The sequence below is a fragment of the Pleurodeles waltl genome, chromosome 7 (assembly GCF_031143425.1).
Source record: "Pleurodeles waltl isolate 20211129_DDA chromosome 7, aPleWal1.hap1.20221129, whole genome shotgun sequence".
NCBI lineage: Eukaryota > Metazoa > Chordata > Amphibia > Caudata > Salamandridae > Pleurodeles > Pleurodeles waltl.
Genome location: NC_090446.1, coordinates 1,117,253,705 through 1,117,277,798, shown reverse-complemented (window position 1 = coordinate 1,117,277,798; position 24,094 = coordinate 1,117,253,705). Strand labels below are relative to the sequence as shown.

The 24,094-nt window shown below is 49.3% G+C and overlaps 1 protein-coding gene across 1 annotated transcript in view; it reads left to right on the top strand.

The window, feature by feature from the left end:
- The window catches only part of FDXR (ferredoxin reductase), a 197,760-nt gene that overhangs the window by 55,319 nt on the left and 118,347 nt on the right, over positions 1 to 24,094 (top strand). Inside the window, exon 6 of the mRNA XM_069200092.1 lies at positions 3,783 to 3,884. Within this exon, the coding sequence (XP_069056193.1) occupies positions 3,783 to 3,884 (102 nt within the window). The remainder of the gene's footprint in view (positions 1 to 3,782; positions 3,885 to 24,094) is intronic.

The following is a 24,094-nucleotide window of genomic DNA, read 5'->3' as shown; positions in this document are numbered from 1 at the left end:
GTGGGAACCTTCTGTGTAGTGCTGCAACAACCATATTTTGCACCTTCTTTGTCCCCGTGTCCTGGGACTCCTGTGGGTGCTGCTTGATCTTCTGAGGGCTCTCTAGAGTGCCAAGAGATCCCTCTGTCTCCTCAGTCCAAATTGGGACCCCCAGGTCTTTCCTGGGCCCGGGCAGCCCCTCTTTGACGCAAACCGCGCTTTGGCACAAACCAAAGCTTGTTGGCGGAATCCAGAGACACAAACTGCTTGCATCCAACAACTCGATGTGGGACATCTTCTGCACCAAGCAGGAACCCGCAGCTATCCTCTGTACTTTTCTTCCAACTGGAGAATCCACTTTTGCACCTTCTTCCAGGTTGGCAGGGGCTCCTGTTTTTCCTGGACTCTTCATCGTCTTCTGGACTTGGTCTCCTCTTTCCACAGGTCTTCAGGTCCAGGAATCCATTGTTGGTTTCTTGCAGTCTTGTTTAGTTCTTGCAGAATCCTTCATCATGACTTGTAGTGTGTCCTGAGGAAACTTGCTGTACTTTACACCTATTTTTCTGGACTCTGGGGTGGGGTACTTTACTTACCTTTGGTGTTTTCTTACACTCCCAGCGCCCCTCTACACACTACACTTGCCTAGGGGGGAATCCGATTTTCACATTCCACTATTTTAGTATATGGTTTGTGTTGTCCCTAGGCCCATTGCAATCAATTGTGTTTTTCACTGTTTTTCACTATTTTCTGACTGTGTACTTACCTGATTTGGGTTTCTAGTGTATATATTGTGCATAATTCGTACCTCCAGAGGGAGTATTGCCTCTAAGACATTTTTGGCCTTGTGTCACTAAAATAAAATACATTTATTTTTGGTAACACTGAGTATTGTCTTTTATTGTGTATAAGCACTGTATAACTATAGTGGTATTGCAAGAGCTTTGCATGTCTCCTGGTTCAGCCTTGGCTGCTCTGCTACAGCTACCCTTAGAAAGCCTAAGCTACTAGAAACACTTTCTACATTTCAGTAATTTGGTTCACTGGACCTGGTATAAGGTGTAAGTACCTCTGGTACCCACTACAAACCAGGCCAGCCTCTCCCTCCCATCCCCAACGGTGCGCCCCCAGGGCTGCTCGCTGGAACAGCCTTTTTTATGCACAGTGCTCACACACCTCATCAGGCGGGACAGGAACTCCTCCTCACTGCAGGCCAAAGGTCCCAAGCTACACCAGTAAATCAGGGCAGGCAGGACAGCAGGTGACAGGCACAGCATTGTCTGATACCTGGCTAGTCTGGATGCTCCCCTCTTTAGTAAAGTCCCGCAATCAAGTCATATACACAGCGAGGCTACCCTCCAGCAACACTCGGCCTTGGTCGGGAGGAGCTGCATCCCCCGCTGTCCCCCCTACGGCGGTGGTTGATGTACTGGGCCGTTTCACCTCCAGGGCTGGTGAGCGCTGCCACGCCTCATCTCCACCAGCTGTACGAGCGAGGATCAGGTAGTCAGGGAGGTCCAAATTAAAGCTTGCCCGCCAGGCCAGCGAGCCACGTTCTGCGTGGCCGCTCCAAAGGCCCTGATTCATCGCATGGTTGGGACCCCCAGGCGGGAGACGGGGCAGCAGCAACTGTACTGGCCCACAGACAGGCACCACAGCTCCAGTTAGGTAAAGAGGGCCCAGTGGTGTCCTAGTCTCCTCGCCCTTCACAATCACAGCTGCCAACTTGGGTTCTCAGGCACAGTCAGTAAGTCCAGGGCTGCTCAGTTACCTCACGGTCCTGATTTGCCACATGTGTGGGGCCCCCCAGGCTGCGAGGGGGGGGGGGGGTCGGCAGCGAACAAATGAGCCCCCAGGCTGGTCCCCATGGCCCGAGCAGGTAACGAGGGCCCTGCAACATCCTAGGCTCCCTCTTGGTGGCCCTCTGCAGCCAAAGCCGCCAACTTGCATTCTATTGGGGCCTGGGCCAGATCATTTGGTGGTGTCCAGTGGCCCCCAGAGCTCTGCAGCAGACAAGAGCTGTCCCAGTCACCACACAGTGAGGGCTGCCCGTACTTTTTAGGGGCTGTGAAGGTCACATATTTGTCAGGATGGTTTTAGACATGCACTGGCCCCCCAGGAGCTCGTGGACCGTGCAGCCTACTCGATCTGCATCCAGCCACATCAGTATAGATGTGTATAAATCTGATCGCCTCCATTATAAATAGGTCCCGAAACAGTTTACCTTGGGCGATTACTCTTGTCTTGTTCATTGCTACATCTCCTAGCTTTCAGTTGATCTTTAATAGGAATCCTTTCCATCTTTGTAGAACACCAAAGGGATTCTTTTCAGTTGTTGGGCTTGCTTTCAGCTCTCTATCTGTCGACCGTGTGGCTTCTCACACTCTCTTAAGCTGTTTCTTAAGCTTCTAACTAAAGGACCCTTTGGGTGGCTTAGTGTTATGAGAATCAAGCCCCTTTCATCCGTCTTTATCAATAGTCTTCTTAGTTCTTTGATCTAACCTGGGTTTCTGCCTTTTGGGACGCTCTTCTGGCAGTAAATAAACATAGATAGCCTTACCAATGTCTCCTTAATATGTTCCATATCCTCTGAGACTACATAGCATACCATGTTGTCTACAAAGGCTTCCAAGACTCTCTTAAAGCTTTCAGTTGATGGAGACTCACATCCTTGTTACTCTCCTTCCTTGAAATTATGTAATACATCTTTGTATTTCTGCACTAATTCTGTTCTCTGTGCCATGCTGAATATCTATTCCTCTCTTGCCTTTGGATCAATAACTATACTTGTGAGTACTGAACTATATTCAGTCCATCTTTATAGCAGTTCTCTGATACCCATTAGGTTTAACAATTCTCTTTGTTTGCCAGAAATCACTGTGGGGCATTGCGGACCTAACGTTGCCTTTTTTTTCTCTTCTAAACACGAAATGCCTTAAATAGTTGTCTTCTTTCTAGATGTAGAACTTGAGCTTCATCTAACAACCACCTTAAACGCATGTTGCTTACCCCTGGAGAAGAACTAGCCAGAGAGCGACCCGTATGGGGCTGTGCACACCTTTTGAGTGGACATGACACTTAACTCACTGGCCGATCAGTATAGAAAACAGGACGGGAGGTCCCTTTGAGGGCTATTAAGTATGGGATTATTTCTATTAGATGATATGGTGTTTATGTTTATTGTAAAGCTCGTGGGAGATGTAGTTTTGTTGTGAGAGGTTTAAAGTATTCGCTTTGTGGCTGGTTGAGAAGCACAGCTAAAGAGAGGCATAATAGAAGTCGGAATCTTGACATAGAATTCAGTTCTGCCAGCTCCTTAACAGACAAGTAACAAAGGCCTTGGTAATACATATTGGAGGACGCCAGTGACCAGAGCAGGAGCTCCCAGAGTAGTGAAAAAGTTAAATGGGAAAACCTCTGTATATTCTAGGATCTGTAATCCTCCCTCTTGCATAATGATCCCTGTTTGTGTCTGGAAGGCCAACGTATCTTACAGTTTATCAATGGTTTCCCACTTCATGACAAGATATTTTAGGGCATTGATGGGTCAGAAAAGAGCTGCGACTCATGGGTACATTGAAGAAGATTTGTACCTGTTACCAGCATGCGAAAATATGGTAACTGGAACTACTGGTGGAGAAGAGCATTGTTTAGACATGAAAGAACCCACTAAAGGTAGCATCATCTAGTAAGAGAAATGTGGCAGGCACCTGCATGTTTAGGGTCCATGACTCACATTGTGAGCACATATATTGAATATGTTTTAGGAATCTGTGATTTTTTAATTATTTTTCTTGCATTGGCAGCTGGATCCTGACCTGACCAGTGAGACGGCTGTGATTCTGGGACAGGGGAATGTGGCTCTGGATATCGCTCGTATCCTTCTGTCTCCAATAGATCTTCTGAGGGTGAGTAAATACCAGGCAGCACATACCTAGGTTTGTAGATCCTGTACACTCATGTTTCAGGCTACTCTCTGTGGCAAATTGACTTTAAGTTATTCTTTGAACTCTCTGGCACAATTTGATGATCAAGCTGAAGTTTCCAATGGTGCTTAACCTTGTGTTGCACTATTTAGGCTTCTAGGAAGAGAGGAGAGCCCATTATTAACTCAAACTGTCTGACAGTCGTGATGTAAACATATAGAACGGTTGTAAAGCAGAGTTTGCTAGAAAAAAGGCATGAACATTGAATAGTCACATTCCAATCCTGGGAGTGAGAAACCAGAAAGTTAAGCGTACACCTGAATAATTTCAGCGTGATTAAATGCAAGAGGGTAAATCTTGGAAGTAACTGTGATCCTAAAAGTGGTCCTGTAGAGGAGTAGGATTGTCTTGGCTTTTGACTTAACAATCATAGTGTACTAGGAACATATAATGTGAGATCAGTCGGTTTGAAAGCCTATTTTATTCAATTTGTCCTGAGGTGGTTATTCTGTTCCTCTCTTAAAATGTTCTTTACCTGGGAAGCAAAAGTGCCGATTTGTTTTTCTGAAAATAGCCAGTTGGATCACTGTCCCATTCCTTAGTCTATTTTTTCATATTGGCAAAGGAAAGGGATGAGTGAGGTTATTTTGGGTCCTTGCCACCTCAATAGGAACCTGAAAGTTGGCCTGATTTTATGTTATTTAAATAACACACAAAGACATTTCCATTGGGAGATTGAGCAACAAGTTCAGTGAGGAAATGGGATAACACAATCACATGACCATTTATAGAAACAAAAACAAGATCACATGAAGAGGATACTTAGAGGCGAGAGACCTGAACATCAAGAGAACAATTTGTGAGGCTGGTGGCACAGTCTGGCTTCACATCAGCAAAGCAGCTCTCTGAGCACAGGTATGATGTGAATTCTAGAGGACTCCCATGTTAACCCATCAATTTCTATGTCTTCCTACCTTTCCTGGTCCTTGTTTCAACATACCTTTTACTGTAGTACTTTGCTCCCCTATTATGTTCTCATTGTGTCCTCTTTTTCCCTGGGCATTATATCATTCAAAGATTGACAGGCTTCAATAATTCCCCAACATCATACTGGGAATTGTCTTTAAAGTGTTAAACATAGTAATATTACCAAGCATTAGCAAAGCCGATATGTTTGGCTACTGTTCCCACTATTGTTTTAGATCATCAAAATAAAATACTTACGGAGGATCGGAGACGCTTTTAAACTTCAATACTACATGAGGCAATGTGTCCCTAAGTGGCACCCAAACACAACTGAAATAATTAACATTTTAAGGGCATAAATAAATCCTTTGGAAAATAGTTATGGTATGTTGTGTTATTATATATTGATTTGCATAGTGCACTAAGCACCTACAAGAGTTTCCAGGCGCTTGGGCAGTTGTTTAGGTCTGTGGTCCTCTAGGTGCTTGTACGAAGAGCCAGGTCTCCAACACCTTGCAGAACTCAAGAAATGAGGAGGAGGCTCTGATGTGTTGAGGGAAGTCATTCTTTGTCTTCCGTGCGATGTAAGAGAATTAACAACCACTAGTTTTTCTTTTGCAGATGTGGGGAATGTGTATGATTGAGAGTGAGGCAAGGCATAGTTGTCTGGTGGGTTAATGAAAGTGTATGGGGCTGTTCAGGTATTCTGATCCTGTGTTAATCAATATGCATAATAATCAATAGAGGGAATTAGATTAGTGCTCAATCAAATGCAGCAAAATAGTGACATTAACTCAAATCATAATATTTCAAATGTAAAGTCAGGGAGTAATAAAAACCAGCTCATCTCCAGTTGTACTATCTAATATGGGATAATTCACAAGAGCCTTTAATGTAGCTAAAGCCTTTCTTTGGGTTTCTTCGAGAACAGCATTTCAGTACAGAGCATTTCATAGTGCACATTTTGGTGATGTGTGGTGAAGAGAGGAATGAAATGAAAACACTACAGAACATGGTTGTGTTGAAATCCAAGATGGAAGTTAGGCTTAATTTCGGACTAGATGAGTCAAGCTCAGGAAAATACACTTCTCTCAAGTGCGGTGTTTTCGTTTTAGTGTAGAAATGTTCATAATGTTAAGCATACATATTTATTAAAACAAAATCTACTTTCACACTACTAACGGCAAACCATTGTTTTTTTTTTTTTTTTTTTGGTGTCTGTACATAGGATTGTGGGTGGAAGAGTGAATAAAAAACTCATAAATGAGTGCATGAATGAATGCATGATTGCAACAAGGAGTACATGCATGAAGAGTGATACATTTTGGTGACAGTGGGAATGAGGGTACTTGTGTCAGGATCTGGGAGTGATGATGTGGTGACTGCAGGTTTGAGTGGTGTAGTATCTGTGAGGGGAGGGGTGGCGGGGCAGTCCGTGGAGGGAGTGGATGTTGTTGTGTCTGTTGTGTGTGTGCATCGCAGTGGTGGCTTTTGTGGTGCTTATATTTGTCCTTGCCAACCGTGTCTGTTGGTGTGGATGCATGTTGGTCTGAAAGTGAGCCTTGGGTGGGTGTGGGGAGAGGGTTGTGGGATTGGGGACAGGTAGCTGGAGTGGGTGACGGAAGAAGAAGGGACACTGGCTGCTGTCAATGAGGAGGCCAGAGCCAGAAAGGATCTCTGCAGGGCAGCCAGGGCCCCGTGAATGCCTTCCAGGTAGACATTGGACTACTGCATCTGAGATGCCAGTCCCTGGATGCCATTCACGGTGATTGACTTCCCCACAGAGATGGGCCTCTGGAGGCCAATAGCCTCCTCATTGAGGGCAGCAGGGCTGACTGGGGCAGGGGAAGAGGTGCCTGCGGAAAAGGAGATGCCCACCCTCCTGGGTGAGCAGGCACGGGCAACTGGGTGGGGAGCTACAGGGAGGGCGGTGCTGGTAAGGGGGGATGGCGGACAAGGATGGTGCTGGCATTGTCCCAGATGGGTCCACCACCTTCAGGGAGCGTCCATCGGAGGAGGAATCTGAAAGTGTTGTCGTCAATCCTGTCTCTCCCGTGGCACTCCCCTCGCCCTCTGTCCCACTGGTCCCCTCTGCCCTGCTGGTATCAGCCTCCTGGGTCTCGTGGGCTGCAGCTTCCACTCTCGCCGGTGCCCCTTCTCCTTTGCCTGATGACGCTGATGCACATAAAGATAGAGGAGGGGCGGTGGGAGAGAAAGACAGGGTGGAATGGGTCAATACCAACCCAACGTTCATACAGAGTAACCACATCATTATCTGCTGCTATGCCATGGCAGGCCATGCCTTCGCATATACATGCAACAATAGTAGGAAACCATGGAGGAAACTACAGCAATGCTGATGTGGGAACACTTGCACTCATGTACTTGATGAGGGTCTTACTAGTCACACTTGCCCTGTACATGGCACATTATCATGGTCGTTTATATTGACATATCCTGTACTCCTTACTCAACAGAAACCTGCATGGATAGGTAGCATGCCCACTAATCCATTAACAATTTGCACAGTAACATCTGCTCCCACTGTGCCTATCTGCACATACAGTACCAGGCAGCTGATTGAGGACTCACTATTTACTTCTGTCACAGTGGTAGTCTGATACTGATGGCAATGCCCTGACACCTCCGGTATACTGATGCTGATGGTAGGAGCGGACCTCTCAAGCTTTAAGGGTGACCACACGAATTCCAAATTGGAACTAAATGCCCTCATAAGTTACTGTCTGCATTGTATAGACACACATCTTTGATACCAATCCTGCTAGGCTGGCTGATACTGATAGTCAGTGTCCATCTACCACTGATCTACGCTACATCTTTCCACTAGTAGGTTACCCAAAGCCATACAAGCATTACATTATCGAGATGTGAGTGTGTACTTACCGCCTCGTGGCTACTGTGCTCCCCTCAAGTGCCCATCCACCTCAAGGTAAGCCACCGCCAAAGTGCGGGCCAATAGGGGGGGTCAGGATCCGACGGGCACCCCTCCCTTGTTGGGAGGACGTCCCCAGCTGGGCCTTTGCGGTCTTACGTGCCCAGCGTCTCAGGTCCTCCCACTGCTTTCTCCAGTGGGTGCTTCACTGGCTATAGATCCCAAGGTCCGCACTTGCCTGCCGATGGCATGCCAAATCCCCTTCTTCTGATGGGCACTCACCTGCATGGGTGACATACAGAAGGACAAAGTCATGTAGAGGGGCATCAGAGGGACAGCAGCAGACATCACATATGATACACATCTCATGGCCACACTAACATGTCTTCACGTGACTAACGCTCCAACTCCTCACCCATCTCCATGCATCCACTCAGTCTGCCACGTCCCAATGCCTCTCAACTTGTGACATAAAACTCACCTGCTACTCTGGCGCCCCATACAACTGTCCATACAGGGGTAGGATCCTGTCCACAAGCTTCTCCAGCTCCTCCTGGATGAAGGCTGGGACCCTGTCTCCTGCAGGACGTGGCATTCTGGCTCCTAGAGAGGGTACACAGCAGCTCAATCAGTGGAGGTCATGCTTGCCCGAGTGTCAGGAGTCAAGTGAGCTATGATACAGAAAATGGCGGTCATGGCTGCTGCGTACATGACTATCACACCCGGTGGTGATCACCATTGGCCCCAGTCTCCCATAGACAACAATGTTATCCAATGAGGAGTTGCACAGCGGTTGAGACCGCCTTCCGCCGTGATGACTAACGCCTGTGGAATGAGGTCACTTCCATCTGTCCTGTGCATGCAGGACAGGCAGTTGCCATTTTACATGTAGTTAGTGAATTGCAGGTGAATTTTAGGTTCGTCATGAATGAAATATAGAGACTAGTGCATAGATTGACTATGTCTACACATTCAAGACATCAACGTTTTCCTTATCCTCTCTCCTATTCCCAGATATCGTGCAATTGTGAGAATGAGACATGCCCCTGTGTACCGGCCCCTAGTCGACCTTGCTACCCGGGAAGAGCGACACGTCATACAGACGTATCGTCTGAACCGTCAGACCATCATGGAGCTGTGTACCCATTTGGAGCTGGACCAGTTGCCTGCCATACGTTATCCCCATGCCATCCCTCCCACAGTACAGCTGTTGTCAGTGCTCCACTTCCTTGCCTAAGGGTCGTTCCGGATGACAGTGGGCTTGGCAGCTGGGATGTCACAGCCGATGTTCAGTCTTGTGTTGAAGGATGTACTGTGTGCTTTACTCAAACACCTGCCCAGCCACATCAGGTTCACCCAATGTGTGGATTTGTCCACTGTTGGCACATATCCCTCATGTGATAGGGGCCATAGATGGCACCCACATTGCCGTGGTTCCTCCCAGGAGAAATGAAAAAAAATGTACAGGAACCGGAAAAACATTTACTCAATTAATGTCCAGTTGATGTGTCATGCTGACCAATATATATCTCCCAAGTTACAGCGAAGTACTCAGCAACATGCCACACATGATGGCACAACTACAGAGGGACAGTGCCTGGCTCATCGGTAAGTATCTAATAGTATGTGTCCCCCTGTAATCCTAAATCTCTTCACATTCTTCCCTTTCTCTCTACCAGTATTGAGATGGGTTCAACCTATTGTGCACACAGGTGACTCTGGCTATCTTAACCTTTCCTGGCTGCTGACACCTGTGAGATATCCAACTACAGATGATGAAAACCGTTTCAATGATGCCCACGGCAGGACGAAGCGTGTCATTGAGAGGACGTTTGGGCTGCTGAAGGCCAGATTCCGGTGTCTACACATCTCCGGAGGTGCCCTGCGCTACAGTCCACTTAAAGTCTGCCAGATCGTTGTTGCCTACTGCACGCTACACAATCTGGCCCTGAGATGTCACTTCCCATTACTGGATGTAGAAAGGCAGCTGGACCAGTGGCTGATGATGGTGACATAGAAACTGATGAGGAGGCAGATGATGAGGATGCAACTGACTCTAGAGGAGAGATGATCCACCAATACTTCCAATGAGAAACAGGTATGTGTAAACCGTTTTGTATGTGACGTGTACTCCTGCCTGCTTTGTGACATAGCTCCTCCTGGTGTGTGTCAACAGTGAAGGTGTTGAGTGCAGCTATCCCTCTGGGTGTGTTTTGTGGGGTGGCGCATATTGCCCATCAGGGGAGGTGTTACTGTTCAAATGTCAGTACTATTGTTACTCTTCTGTTGTGTAGCATCACATCTGCAAAGCATTGTCCGTATTGGACTTTCCTTGTACTGCCATGTCAACTGCAATTGAAGTGCCAGACATAGTGGTGTCATCAGTATTGCTACTTATCCTCACAGTCCACAATGGTAGAATATGTAAACTAACTTTTACTCACTGTGAAATATGTCTTTAGCTGAGTTTTGTCAGCTGTGAGGGAAGGACCATTGGGTATGGATGTCTAGAGAATGTGGATCTGCCATGGAAATATGTTGTGAGATTCCACTTGCCAAATCACACAAGGGAGCTTTACTTTGTACTGCATGCGTGTTGAGTGCCCAACATTGACTCCTATGTACTACATGTGTGTTGAGTGCCCAACATGGACTCCTATTGTGATAGTTGTCCCTGTCTTGATCTATTTGCAGGCCAATTGTGTGGTGTAACTCTAGTTCCTGCTTTACCGGGTGGCTCCCTTGTCACATGTCTCCAGAAGATGTCTGCTTTTCTATCATCCTTCCTGCATTTTGCAACCTCTTCTGTCAATCTTACAGACTTTTGCAGGACAATGGGTTGACTGTCATGACATGTACAACAGAAAACCGTACTTGTTTAAATAAAGACACAAAGCCAGTAGCTGTGCTCAAAGGTGTTTCACCGGTGAAATGAGCGATGAGTTGGCTCATGGTGGGTGTATACATCTGAGTAGTTGTCCCAGATGTAGGTAGTCCAGGTCCAGTATCTAAAGGGCCATGGGAAAATGAAGACATGACAGTGGACAGTCAACAGGGTGTGTCAGTGTCACACAAGGGAGACAATTCAAAAGAGGGTCACTTCCTGGCAATGGTTTTGCTCTTGGCATCAGGTCCTGCAGGATGTCTGGATGGTCGACCTCGCTTGCATGTGGGTTCCTCAGTTACAGAGAGAGGGGTGCTGGTGGTCTGCGGGTCCTCTGACAGGACCTCCATTTACTAGCTGCTGCAGAAGTGGAGGTCTGGGTTGGAATATGGCTAGTGGAAGGGGCTTACTCGTGGGTGGAGGATGCACGCAGGATGGTGGTGAGTTCCTTAAGTACCCCTGCAATGGAGGCCAGTGGCATTGAGGATCTGCCACTGCTGCATGGCCGCCTGGTGGTATTCCCTCTGCAACCTCTGGTTCTCCTGCAAGATTGCCAGGATCTGGCCTATCTTGTCCTGGGATGCTTGGTGGTATGCTCTCAGGACTTGGGAGATAGCTTACTGGCCAGTCGTTTGCCTTGGGTGCCACATCCCTTGGGCCACAGGTGCCCACTCCCAGTTAAACTAGGACCTTCTTCGTCTTGGGTGTGTGGGCTTGACTCTGGTCCCTGTACTGTGGGGAACAGCTGATTGAACAGTCCTTGGGACACAGGTTTGGGGATGAAGGGTTGACTGTTGTGTTGTAGCCACTGCGGTGGCGGACTCCGATGTGTCCACGGTGGGGCTGGTGGTGGTGGACTGACCAGTTGTCCCAGATGGGCCAGGCAAGTCGTCAGTGTCCAGGACATCCACTGAGGCCTTCATCCTGGGAGGGCTGTCTGTCTCTGGCATCCTCTTCAGAGTGGCAGGGGTACCTGTTGATGGTAAGGGAGAGAGTCACATTGTGGAGATGTACCGTCATCTGATGCATGGAGTAGCTTGACTTGCTTCCCAGTGATGGCGATGACACATGCAGCACTGCAGACATTGTTTAATGGTGACGGCTTGTGACATTGTTTCAATGTTCCATTGAGGGTTGGGGATAGCGGATGGCATTGCTGTCATTGTCATGTAGTGGAACGCAGTTGAAGCATCCAGTTGGTGTTGCATGTGCTATGGTTTTCCATGCAGGTGTTCCACTGTAAAGTTGGACTGTCATCTTTTGATGTGTAGGGAGTGATGCATTGTGGGAGTTGTGGTGCTTGGCATTGTGATTGGTATCCCTGCACTAGGGAGGGACTGTTTGGGGTTAGTGGGAGTCGGGATGTGTTGCATGCAGGGGAAGGGCATGTGGTGTTTAAGGGGGGGGGGGCAGAAGTGTAAGATGGGGTGGATTGGGGAGTGATAGGGTGGTGTGGACGCATGCTGTCCAGAAGTGGTTGGTGCCTGTGGAGTGTTGTTTACTTACCAGTGTCGAGTCCTTAGATGATTCCAGTCAGGCCCTCCAGATGCAGTATGTCTGAGACCTTCTCCTTCCACGATGTGAACGTAGGGGGAGGAGGTGGGGGCCCACCGCCAGTCTTGTTAATCGCAATCTCATGATGTGATGCCATAGAATGCACCTTCCCCCTAACGTCGTTTCGCCTCTTCCTTATGTCCTCCCTTGTGCATGGATGGGTGCCCACTGAGTTGACCCTGTCAACTATCCTCTGCCATAACTCCATTTTCCTGGCAATGGATGTTTGCTGGACCTGTGCTCCAAACAGTTGTGGCTCTACCCTGGCGATTTCATCAACCATAACTCAACTCTTCATCAGTGAAGTGTGGGTGCTTTTGTGGGGACATAGTGGTGGTGTAGTGGTTTGGGGGAGTGTTGTGCACAAGGGTGTGCTGTTTGGGGATTGATGGTGGGTGTGGGGTGATTATTTAGGTGTGCAGGTGTGTTGTGATGTGTGTGTTGTGTACTGTGTGAGATGTGTAGGTGTGCCCATAGTGTGAAAGTGCTAAATACGTGTATTTACCTGCTGTCTGTATCTCTGTGTGCGGTAGTAGTTGCAAAGGATTGTGGGTTGTGGGTTTCATAGTGGTGTGTGTAGTGTGGGTATGTGTGTCAGGTGTGGGATATTCATACTGTCCCGTGTGGTGTTGGGTTGTCGTGATCTTTTGTGCGGGTCGGTTCTCACCACCAATGGTTTTCTGCTGTGCAATGACCTCTGCTGATTTGTGGGTCGTAATATGGAGGACGGGATGTTGTAGGTGTGGCAGGGCTGGTGGTGGGTCCGTCTTTCTCCCGCCCACGGTCGGCCTGGTGGGGTCAGATTTGTAGCTGTATTTGGGCAGTCTTCAGTTTGTGACTCATAATACAGCGGTCAAGATACTGCCATCACTGGTGGTCTTTTGGCAGCTGCCAGCGTGGCAGTCTTGCCAAAAGACCGCCAAACTTGTAATGAGGGCCTAAATTAGTATCCTAGATTGATTAGATTGATTTGTGGGAGCAGTGCAGGTGCATCAAACAGAATATAGAATGGGCAATGTGTGGCTTCAATTTAATTTAGAAAAGCTTCAACCTTCCTACAATTTTTTTTATTTGTAATGTGTTATCACTTGTGTATGTGTTGGATGGAATGCTTGTTTCTGTATTTGTTTCAGTATTGCTTTGCTGTTCAAATCATCAACAGGGTTGAGGCCGGGGTCCCTGGCTTCCAGTAATGACTCGGTGAGGAGGGGGGGGGGGTAGTCTCCATATTCTAATAATGATTCAGTGTGGGTCCCCAGGTTTCAATAATGATAAATTGGGGTCCACATAAGTCAAAAAATTGAGAACCACTATTGTATGGTAATGTGAAGCATTAGAAGTAGATAGCATGGGAATAGCTATGTATTTTTGTGGAAGGAAAGAACTGTAGAATAATATTGGTGTGTTTTAAAGGTCAGGTGACAGTTGCACTTTCATGCCAGATCTAAAGATCCATGTAGGTTAATGACTGCCCTGTCCTATCTCTGCTGCTGCCGGAGATTAACAGCATTAATGATTAGTTTTCTAAAACACTTTCTTCAGCATTACAGTGTGCCACTTAAAGTTCAAACTCAAACAGCTAAATAAATAATTAAACAAAATGATCACAGCTCTCTGGAGTGCAAGCACTTTTTTGTACAAGCATGCAACTTCTGTCTAATACAAACATGTACTGCTGACTCCCAACATGTGGGCGGAGTCAAAGCCCCTGTCCAGAAATGCTCGCATAATTGTTTGGTGACAGCTACACTTTCAATCCAGATCATTTAAAAAACAAATCCTGCAAGAGTGAGGTATGGGAGGGGCAGTGTCTTAGGTAGATTAAAGTTGTATGAGGGAAATCAGGAGTATGCAGCCTTTGTTATTCAGCACCCTTACCTTTCATAGCACCAGCCCCAAGCTTCTGAACAAAAGAATGGGCTGTGGCATTTATTCTTTAAAAAAAAAAAAAAAAGCATGGACTGCCACAGATTAAAAATGCATTGCAGAGTGTAAGACAGCCTGCATTTAGGATGAGATCGGCAACCACAAAATGTGCAAAAAGATTCAGCATTGAAATAATTAAAAGGGACTTGAGGACGGAGTGGGATAATGATCGGAGTGAGGTGATGGCAGAGAATGGGGAGGCTGGTGGCAGAAGAGGTTCCCGGCAGAAGAGGATGATGACATAACAGTGATGGCAAAGGAACATGATGGTGTGAGGGTGGTGGCAGAGGAAGTGAATATCAGAGAAGGTTGATGGCTGGACAGGTAAAAAGCAGGAAACAATGAGGTTTTGGCCTCTCAAAAGTACAATAAACTAAGAATTATTGGTAAAAGAAAACAAGGCGATATTGCTGCACAAAATGCAACTTTGTGCCATGAAAGTTCTATTTTGATGGCACAAAATCCTGAGGGTTTATATAGTCGGTACAGAACGGAAAAACCTTGTAAGATGCAGCTCAGTTTTTGGCTCTGGGTAGTGTGTGTTTTTGGTGAACCTACAAACCCTATAAATGCCATGACCAGAAGAGTCTGTCAGACATAACATTTTATTGCTTTTGTAAATCTGCCATCATGAAAAGAAGTTACATTTGAAAATGTTGCCACAACTGGCTGCTTTTTCCTACTCATTTTCATTTTTTTAATTTCAGCAGTTAGTTTCTTTTGAAAAACCTTGAAGTATCCACACAAATGACCACTTGCTGAATTCTGAATTTTGTCTTCTTTTAAAAAATGTATAGCTTTCCAAGATGGGTTTCACTCTTGTTTCCAGCACAAACTGCCAGAAGATTGAAACCACATACTGCATTTAAGATTATTAAGAAGGGCGCAACAGAAAGGTAAACACTGGAACGTTGGAGCAGGAGCCTCATACCAGCCATTATTAACGCTGAGTGACTTTTTCTCTTCAATGCAGCTCCCAGTATTGTAATGTTTTGATTACATTTCATTTTTTGTTGCTGCAAAATTTGCTAATGCATGCTGTAAACTCTGGGGTTACTGGTATATAAATACTAACAGGTACAGCAGGCATCACAACACTATTGTAGGCAAGGGTAATTTCGTCCTGCTTATTTCATTCGGAAATCAAAGTACTGACATCTACATTGCTTCTGATGTAATGTTTTCTGTTTTGTGGGTAAATATGTTTAGACCGTAGTTTAACTGCATTAAAGACACCGGGATTTCAGAGCATTGTGTAATGTATTGTTCCAAGAAACAAAAAACGGTGAAGGTACCTCTTTAGTAAATGGAGAGGGCACGGGGTGAGACATTGGCATATATTGGTGAAAAAGGACAAACAAAGAACAGAACATAAATGGGGTGAAGTGGGCACAAGGAATGAGGGCATGGGCTGGGAGATAGAAAGGGCAATAAACAGGTAAAATAAAGGTGTTATACACAAGGGCAGCTGTGCATGAATTAAGCAGATTAGATGGCATTGAATGTGTGCTGAGCTGGTTGGTTATAGAGCAGGCGCAGACAGAGGTAGAGTACGCATGGGATACAAGAGAAATGTGCAAGCAGGAGAAAGTGAATGCAGGTACCAGTCACCAGAATGAGGGCGAAACAGAAACAGTGACATGGTTGGGTGCAAGCAATGTGATGAAATAAAGTATGCAGAAGGAGAGGCCTAGTATTGCACATATGGAGAAATGACAGAGAGAGAGAGAGTTATTGACTTAGAATGTGTGGGTATAGAAGGAAAGAACCGAGAGGCTATGCAGGCAGATAAATTGTATAGGCACGAATAAGTCACATGCAAGGCTACTGGATGTTGAATGAGATGGTCTAGTTTCAAATTTATTAAGCCTGCCAGCCGCTGGCCTTTTGTGGAACCAAGTTTTTTTGTTTTTGTTTTAAAAAGAAGTTTGTTTACAATCCATAAGATATGACAATTGAAGCTCATGTGAATAACAAAAGGTAAGAGAGGGCCCAAGCTAGTGAGAGCTTGGTACAGGGAGGGTGTTAACATTGATGGGGGTCGGTTGCACCTACAGAGCTGTTCGGTACCTTTTGAAGAATGTGTGTACTAGGTGGATTATAGTTTGTTAGGGTGTGGAGATAATTGAATGGGGCTGGATTGTCTGCAGGGTAGGCTAGCCCTGGGTTCATTCTGGGCTGACATGTTAGGTGATGATTTGCGGAGTTCAAAGTTATCGTCTTGGCTAGAGGTTTGCATTAGTATGAAGGTCTGCATGGTGTGAGTACTTGTATGTCGTTAGATAATTTGTACTCCTTTCATTTTTTCCTTTGCAAGTGTTGTGCTTACTGTAGGAAGGTACAGGTGCGCAAGGGTGCTTCCTCGAAGGACTCCATTAGAAAATAGATAATTGCTGATTTGGTATTCCTAAAACTGGAGCTCTCTATCAGAGTTCATATAAATCTTTTAGGGGCTTGGTGGTAGTTTCTGCTTTAAAAGCACAATGTGAAATAATGATTCCATTGATTAATCACACCCGAGACATGTTGATGACATAGTTTGATGGCTCTTAGCCAGATGGATATTGAGGAGTAGTGTATTGGATACCATGAGCAGCATTAATTTCTGTGAAGAGCTAATGTTGGTGCTGATGTAGCTGGCCATCTGTGTGTCAGACCTGAAAACCTCTTGCCAGATAATGCATTTCCTTGACTCCACAGTTGTTTGATTTGTGTGGGCTCTGTTGTCATCTTGATGTTATTTAAGCCTCGCTATTGCTTGATATCTTTTTTTTCAATGTTGGCTCTAGTCGACAGATTTAGCAGGTATTACATGTTCACACCTTCCAGTGGCTTTCATAACTGAAGCATGATGGGTTTTCATGGCTTCCGTCCAGACAATGGTGATCATTACAACCCTGGCGGTCGGTGTTAAAGCGGCGGTAAGACCGCCAACACGCCGGTGGTAAAAAATTTGCATTTACGACTGTGGCTGAAACCTCCAACAAAGACAGCCACTTTAACACTCTGACCGCCACGGCGGGAGAAACAAACAGCACAGTGATCACCGCCAACAGACAGGCGGGAGACAATGTACCGCCCACACTATTATGACAGGCCAATCCACCACCTTTTCCGGGGGGATTCACCGCGGATAAAAACACAGCGGAAACAGGAATTCCGAAGGGAAAACGCTCACCTCTACAAACCCCACGAGGAACGAGGACGCCATGGACCCAGAACTCCAAATTCTCCCTGCAATAGTCTTCCTGCTCCTCTACCAGGAGCACGAACGCCGGCGGTGAAGACCACGGTGAGTACTGCACCGACTACACAGGGGAGGGGGGAGGCAAAAAACAGGGACACACACACGCAACACCCCCACCCCCACCCTCACCCACTACAACACACACACTAATGCATATCAATACATCACAGTTACACCCCCCAAACCCCCTGGAAGAATGCAAAGACAATAGAAAATGAGTGTAACCATTGTAATATATTAAAAGCAAGTAGGCAGAAATATATATATATATACACCATGTTCATAATATGTACCAAGCATAGTAGTCCAGGTAGTGCTCTAAGAAAGTCCGTGGAACACTGGGACCACACGGTATGGGCGAGGCCCACACAAGATCCCCTACCATGACGGAGAGAACACTGCAGGGGCATCAGAGAGCAACTGAACAGGCACCTCAGGGGAAGGGAAAGGGGGGGGCACCTCAGCCGCTTGAGTGCACGACGCCAAATCCACGAGGGGGCCACATGCCCACTGTTCAATCCTGGGGAGTGCAAAGCCACAGTCTCTCAAGTCTCTACAGTGGGTGGGTTGCCCACTGTCATATCGTGGGGAGTGTAAAGCCACAGTCTCTCGAGTCTCTACAGTGGGTGGGTTGCGCACTGTCATATCCTGGGGAGTGCAAAGCCAGTCTCTCAAGTCTCTACAGTGGGTGGGTTGCCCACTGCCATAATCTGGGGAGTGAAAAGCCACAGTCTCATAAGTGGATGACAGTCTCCACTGGTTCTGGAGGGGGCTTGGTGCCCAGAGTGCTTCATCCTGCCAAGGATTGGGGCAGTGGATGCTTTTCTCCACTGGTTCTGGAGGGGGCTTGCTGCCCAGAGTGCTTCATCCTGCCAAGAATTGGGGTAGTGGATGCTTTTCTCCACTGGTTCGGTATGGGGCTTGGTGCCCAGAGTACTTCATCCTGCCAAGGTTTGGGGTAGTGGATGCTTTTCTCCACTGGTTCTGGAGGGGGCTTGGTGCCCAGAGTGCATCATTCACCCCGTGACGGACTCAGTTGCGTCAATGCCCTTGCTGCTCATGGGCCAGCGGTGCTTTAGATGGCGGTGCCCTGTTCAGCGGTGCTTGAGATGGCGGTGCCCTGTTCAGCGGTGCTTGAGATGGCGGTCTCCATTGCAGGGTCTCAGCTGCTGGCGGTCATTCATGGCCCAGCGGGGCTTTTGCTGGCGGTCCTTCATGGCCCAGCGGGGCTTTTGCTGGCGATCCTTCAAGGCCCAGCGGGGCTGGTGCTGGCGCTGGCCTCCTGGGCAGGTGGGCTGGTGCTGGCCTCCTGGGCAGCTGTGCTGGTGCTGGCCTCCTGGGCAGCTGTGCTAGTGCTGGCGGTGGCCTTCTGGGCAGGTGGGCTGGTGCTGGCGGTTGCCTCCTGGGCAGCTGGGCTTGTGCTGGCGGTGGCCTCCTGGGCAGGTGGGCTGGTGCTGGCGGTGGCCTCCTGGGCAGCTGGGCTTGTGCTGGAGGTGGGCTCCTGGGCATCGGGGATGATGGCGGTCTTCTCTGCCGTGCTGCTCTTCCCAGACTTGCCGGGTTTCTTGTGGCCCTTCCCCACCTTGGAAGGTGTCACAGCTGACTCCACACTCCCACCGGGACCCCTGGGAGCGGCTTTGGTGGCTGGAGTCTTCCCCCTCTCCCGCCGGGCACTGGCCAGCTTCTGATGCTTCACAGGTGGGGGACTGTCTGTGCTGTGGCTCCGTGCCACACTGGCTGCCCTGGTGGACGGTGCACTTCAGATTCTGGTGACTACAGGCACCACTGGTCCCGGAGATGTTGTGGCTGAGGTGCTAGTTCGGGACCTATGAGACGGACGGGGTGGGGGAGGTGTGGGAAAGAGGTCAAGGTTGGACAGGAAAAGTTTTTTGGACACACTGGGACAGGTAGCTTGAGGGGGTTTGGGAGTGGAGGAAGAGATGGTGGTTGTAGGAGGTGTACGTTTGGTGACTTTGGGTGAAGGTGCATGCGCTGGAGGCTGTCGTGAGGTGGATGGCTGTTGGGTGGGTGTCTACCTGCGTTTGTGTATTTTGGGAGGGGGCGTCACAGACACACTGGGAGAGGACACGGGACGTGTGAATGGTAGTGGGGGTGGTGACTGCACGTGAGCGGGGTGTGGTGGTGGGTGTGCTGGAGAGGGACGTAGTGGCTGTAGAGGTAGTGCATGCAGGTGTGAGTGTAGACAAGACTGGGAGGGAGGAGGGAGACGAGGGGGAGGGGGACACAGTGGAGGCAGTGGATGTTGGTGTGTCTGCATGTGTGTGATGCTTGCGTGAGTGCCTGTGGGATGTGTGGTGCTTATGTTTGCCTGAGCTTCCCTTGTGTGTGCATGTTGGTCTGTAGGCATGCTTGGGATAGGCTGAGGTACAGGGGATTGGGTCGGGTGGAGGAAGTTGGAGGGGGGAGGCTAGAGACGGGGACAATGGCTGCCATCAGTGCTGAGGCCAGAGTCTGAAAAGCTTGCTGAAGGGCCGCCTGACCAGAATGAATGCCCTCCAGGAAGGCATTGGTTTGTTGCAACTGCCTCTCTACACCCTGGATGGCATTCAAAATGGTAGACTGCCCAACAGTGAGGGCCCTGAGGAGGTCAATGGCCTCCTCACTGAGGGCAGCAGGGGTGACTGGGGCAGGGCCTGAGGTGCCTGGGGTAAAGGTGATGCCCACCCTCCTGGGTGAGTGGGCACGAGGCAAAGGCTGAGGGGCTGGTGGGAGGGCAGTGCTGGTAGGTGGGGGTGGCGGCTGTACCTGTAGATGCGGGGGGCACAGATGTTGCCGCCACCACAAAGGAGCTCCCATCAGAGGATGAGTCTGTGTCGCTGGTGTCAGCTCCTGTCCCCGCGTGGAGCTCCCCTCGCCCTCCGTCCTACTGGTGAACTCTGAGTCTGTAGTCTCGCCCTCCAGGGCCACGTGGGATGCAGCTCCCTCGTGCTCCGGTGCCACTGCTCCTCCGCCTGATTATGCTAATGCACACAAGAACAGGGAGACCACAAAAAGGGGGGGGGGGAGACAGAAGAAAGACATGTTGAGTGCATGCATTACCGCTACCGTTGGCGGACACGACAGACACAGAAGCCCCCTGCACTACGCCGCGCTCTTGGGTTCCACTGTTCAATTCCTGGGAAATGGCCTACAAGGCTATGGACGACATCTGCACACATAGATGACACAGGGGCATGAGTAGGTGGACTTGGCACTCTACAGAGGTGGGGTGGGGTGCCACATGGCCTGCCTTACGGAGGGGCCTTGCCTACGGAACTCACCCTGGCCTAGGGAAACCCACAGCCCACCTCCCCCACCCAGACACCTCCACTGCGCGCAAAGTCACCAGAATGAGAGTGTACTCACCCCCTTGTGGCTGCTGTGATGCCCTCAAGCGCCCATCCAACTCCGGGCAGGCCACCGCCAGGGTCCTGAACATCAGGGGGGTCATGGTGCGACGGGCACACCTCCCACGTTGGGAGACTATCCCCAGCTGAGCCTCCGCCGTCTTCTTGCTCCAGCGGCGAATGTCCTCCCATCTTTTTCGGCAGTGGGTGCTCCGTCTGTGGTAGACCCCCAGGGTCCGGACGTCCTTGGCGATGGCACGCCAAATATCTTTTTTCTGGTGGGCGCTGACCTACATGAAATGCACAGGGGAAAAGGAGAAGTCATTACTAGCTGCACCGTCAAAGTGATTGGCCCCCATCCCTACCCTTGCCATGTGGCACATGCATTCACCGTCTTTCATGCACGCAGCACTCTCCCCCCTTTCTTCTTACATCCAGCCCTCTCCACACAGGCATAGCCCATACAACATGCTCCCTGTGTACTTACCTGTTTGTCTGGAGGACCGTAGAGTAGCGTGTACTGGGGGAGGACCCCATCCACAAGCTTCTCCAACTCCTCCGATGTGAAGGCAGGGGCCCTTTCCCCAGACACTCGAGTCATTGTCCCTTCCAGACCGAGGTCACAGCAGCACTTGCAGTGCAGGTCCTCTCCTGTCGAAGATCAGGTATCGAGTGATTGAACAGATAGAAAATGGCGGTCACGTCCGCGGCAGTGCGTACCGTCACCGCCGGCGTACATAGTCATTGGCTCCTGGGACCCATAGGGTACAATGTTAACCAATGATGCATTGCGCCGCGGTCTTCGACCGCCTACCGCGACGGTGTACAACGCCAGCGCAGTTACCTCACATCCCATTGTCCCACTTTACAGGTCAGGCAGCCACCATTTCAAGGGCCCACATGGCTTCATTTCCAACTGCATCACACATACCTAGGCCTAGACTCAACACAAATACAGGCCACCTTTTGTGTATGATTGGTGTTTTGGGTAAACTGTGGGTACGTACCTCTGAGTTGTTTGACTCTGTGCTCGCTGTTGTCCTTCATAGGCACCGTCCGCTGGGACATGTGAGTAGATGGCGGCATCCTCCGGTGTACCGACCGTTGGTGGACCTGTCGACAATGGAGGAGCGACATGTGATTATCACATACAGGCTTGACCGTGCCACAATCCAGGAACTGTGTACCCAGTTGGAGCCAGACCTGTTGTCAGCAATCCGCCATCCCACAGAAATCCCCCCTCAAGTGCAGGTGCTGTCAGTGCTCCATTTCCTTGCAAGTGGGTCATTTCAAACAACAGTGGCCATAGCATCAGGGATGTCCCAGCCTATGTTTTCCAACGTGTTGTCCATAGTGTTGTCTGCCCTTCTGAAACACATGCGGAGCTACATCGTTTTCCCTCAGGTGGAGGATTTGCCTACAGTGAAAGGTGATTTCTACGCCCTGGGACACATCCCCAACATCATAAGTGCCATTGATGGGACCCATGTGGCTTTGGTCCCCCCCCCACAGGAGTGAACAGGTGTACAGAAACCGGAAGAGTTATCATTCTATGAATGTACAGATGGTATGTTTGGCAGACCAGTACATCTCCCATGTGAATGCCAAGTTCCCTGGCTCAGTGCATGACGCCTACATCCTGTGTAATAGCAGCATCCCTTATGTGATGGGTCAACTCCAGAGGCACCGTGTGTGGCTATTAGGTGAGCACCTGGAGGCAAGTTAGTGGGAATGGTTGTCTGGGTCTGGGGATATCCCTCCAGGTTAGTGCGTGTCTAACAGTTGTCCCTCACCATTTGCAGGTGACTCTGGTTACCCCAACCTGTCATGGCTACTGACCCCAGTGAGGAATCCCAGGACAAGAGCAGAGGAACGCTACAATGAAGCCCAGGGGCGAACTAGGAGGGTGATCGAGCGGACCTTCGGCCTCCTGAAGGCCACATTCAGGTGCCTCCATATGACAGGTGGATCCCTATTCTACTCACCAAAGAAGGTGTGCCAGATCATCGTGGCCTGCTGTATGCTTCACAACTTGGCTTTGCGACAACGGGTGCCTTTTCTGCAGGAGGATGATCCAGATGGCGGTGTTGTTGCAGTTGTGGAGCCTGTGGACAGTGAAGACGAGGAAGCAGAGGAAGAAGACATGAACAACAGGGACTCAGTGATCCAGCAATATTTCCAGTGAGACACAGGTAAGAGTACAGACCTGCCTACTACATGTACTTTAACACTACTACCTCTCTACTGTCATTATAATTGAAAGAGCATTTTGTCACTGCAATTGATAATGCACTATTTCGAAATCACAGACAGACTCCAGATTGTTTTGTGCTTTAAGTGTGTTTATTTTAGTGCTCAATATTAGAGGGGGTAGTGAAATGGTGAGGGGGGATGGCGGAGGAAATGTCCATGGCAGAGTCCAGCCTATCAGTCTCCCAGGTGCATTGCCCAAATGGGCATAGGAAGTGGAGCTGGGGCAGTTTAAGGATGGACAGGGTGACAAAGTGGGACAGTAGGATGACAATCAGGGTGGTCTCATTTCTTGGCGGGGGTCTTGGCATCGTGCTCTGTCTTTGTCCTGGATCTCAGGGACCGTTTGTGGGGTGGTTCTCCCTCTGCAGGGGGTGGGGTGCTGGTGTGGTGGTCCTGTGGCGGGGCATCCTGTTCACTAGCGCCGGCGGAGGTGGTGTGCAGTTCATCGTCCATGCTAGTGTCAGGGGCCCCTTGTAGTGCCACAGTGTCCCTCCTGTTGTTGAGTACTTCCTTCAGCACCCCTACGATGGTGCCCAGGGTGGAGCTGATGGTTCTGAGTTCCTCCCTGAAGCCCAAATACTGTTCCTTCTGCAGGCGCTGGGTCTCCTGAAACTCGGCCAGTACCGTTGCTATCGTCTCGTGCGAGTGGTGGTAGGCTCCCCTGATGGAGGAGAGGGCCTTGTGGAGAGTGGGTTCCCTTGGCCTGTCCGCCCCCTGTCGCACAGCAGCCCTCCCAGTTCCCCAGTGTTCCTGGGCCTCTGTCCCCTGGACCGTGTGCCCACTACCACTGCCCCCAGGTCCCTGTTGTTGTCGGGGTGGTGGGTTATCCTGGGTTCCCTGTAGTGGTGGACACACAGCTGATTGACGTGGCCTGGGGACGGAGGTATGGGCCCTCTGGGTGGGTGCTGTACTGGTGTTTCCAGAGGGGGGGAAGGTCTATGGTGGCCTGTGCCAGTGTGAGGGGAACCGACTGTCCCGAGGTCCCCGATGGGCCGGGCTGGTCATCTAGATCCAGTTGGACAGAGGTGCTGTCATCACTGTGGGCCTCTTCTGTTGGTGGTGTGGGCATGTGTGGACCCTCCTGTCCGTTGACGTTGGGTATGGGTCCTGCAGGGGTATAAA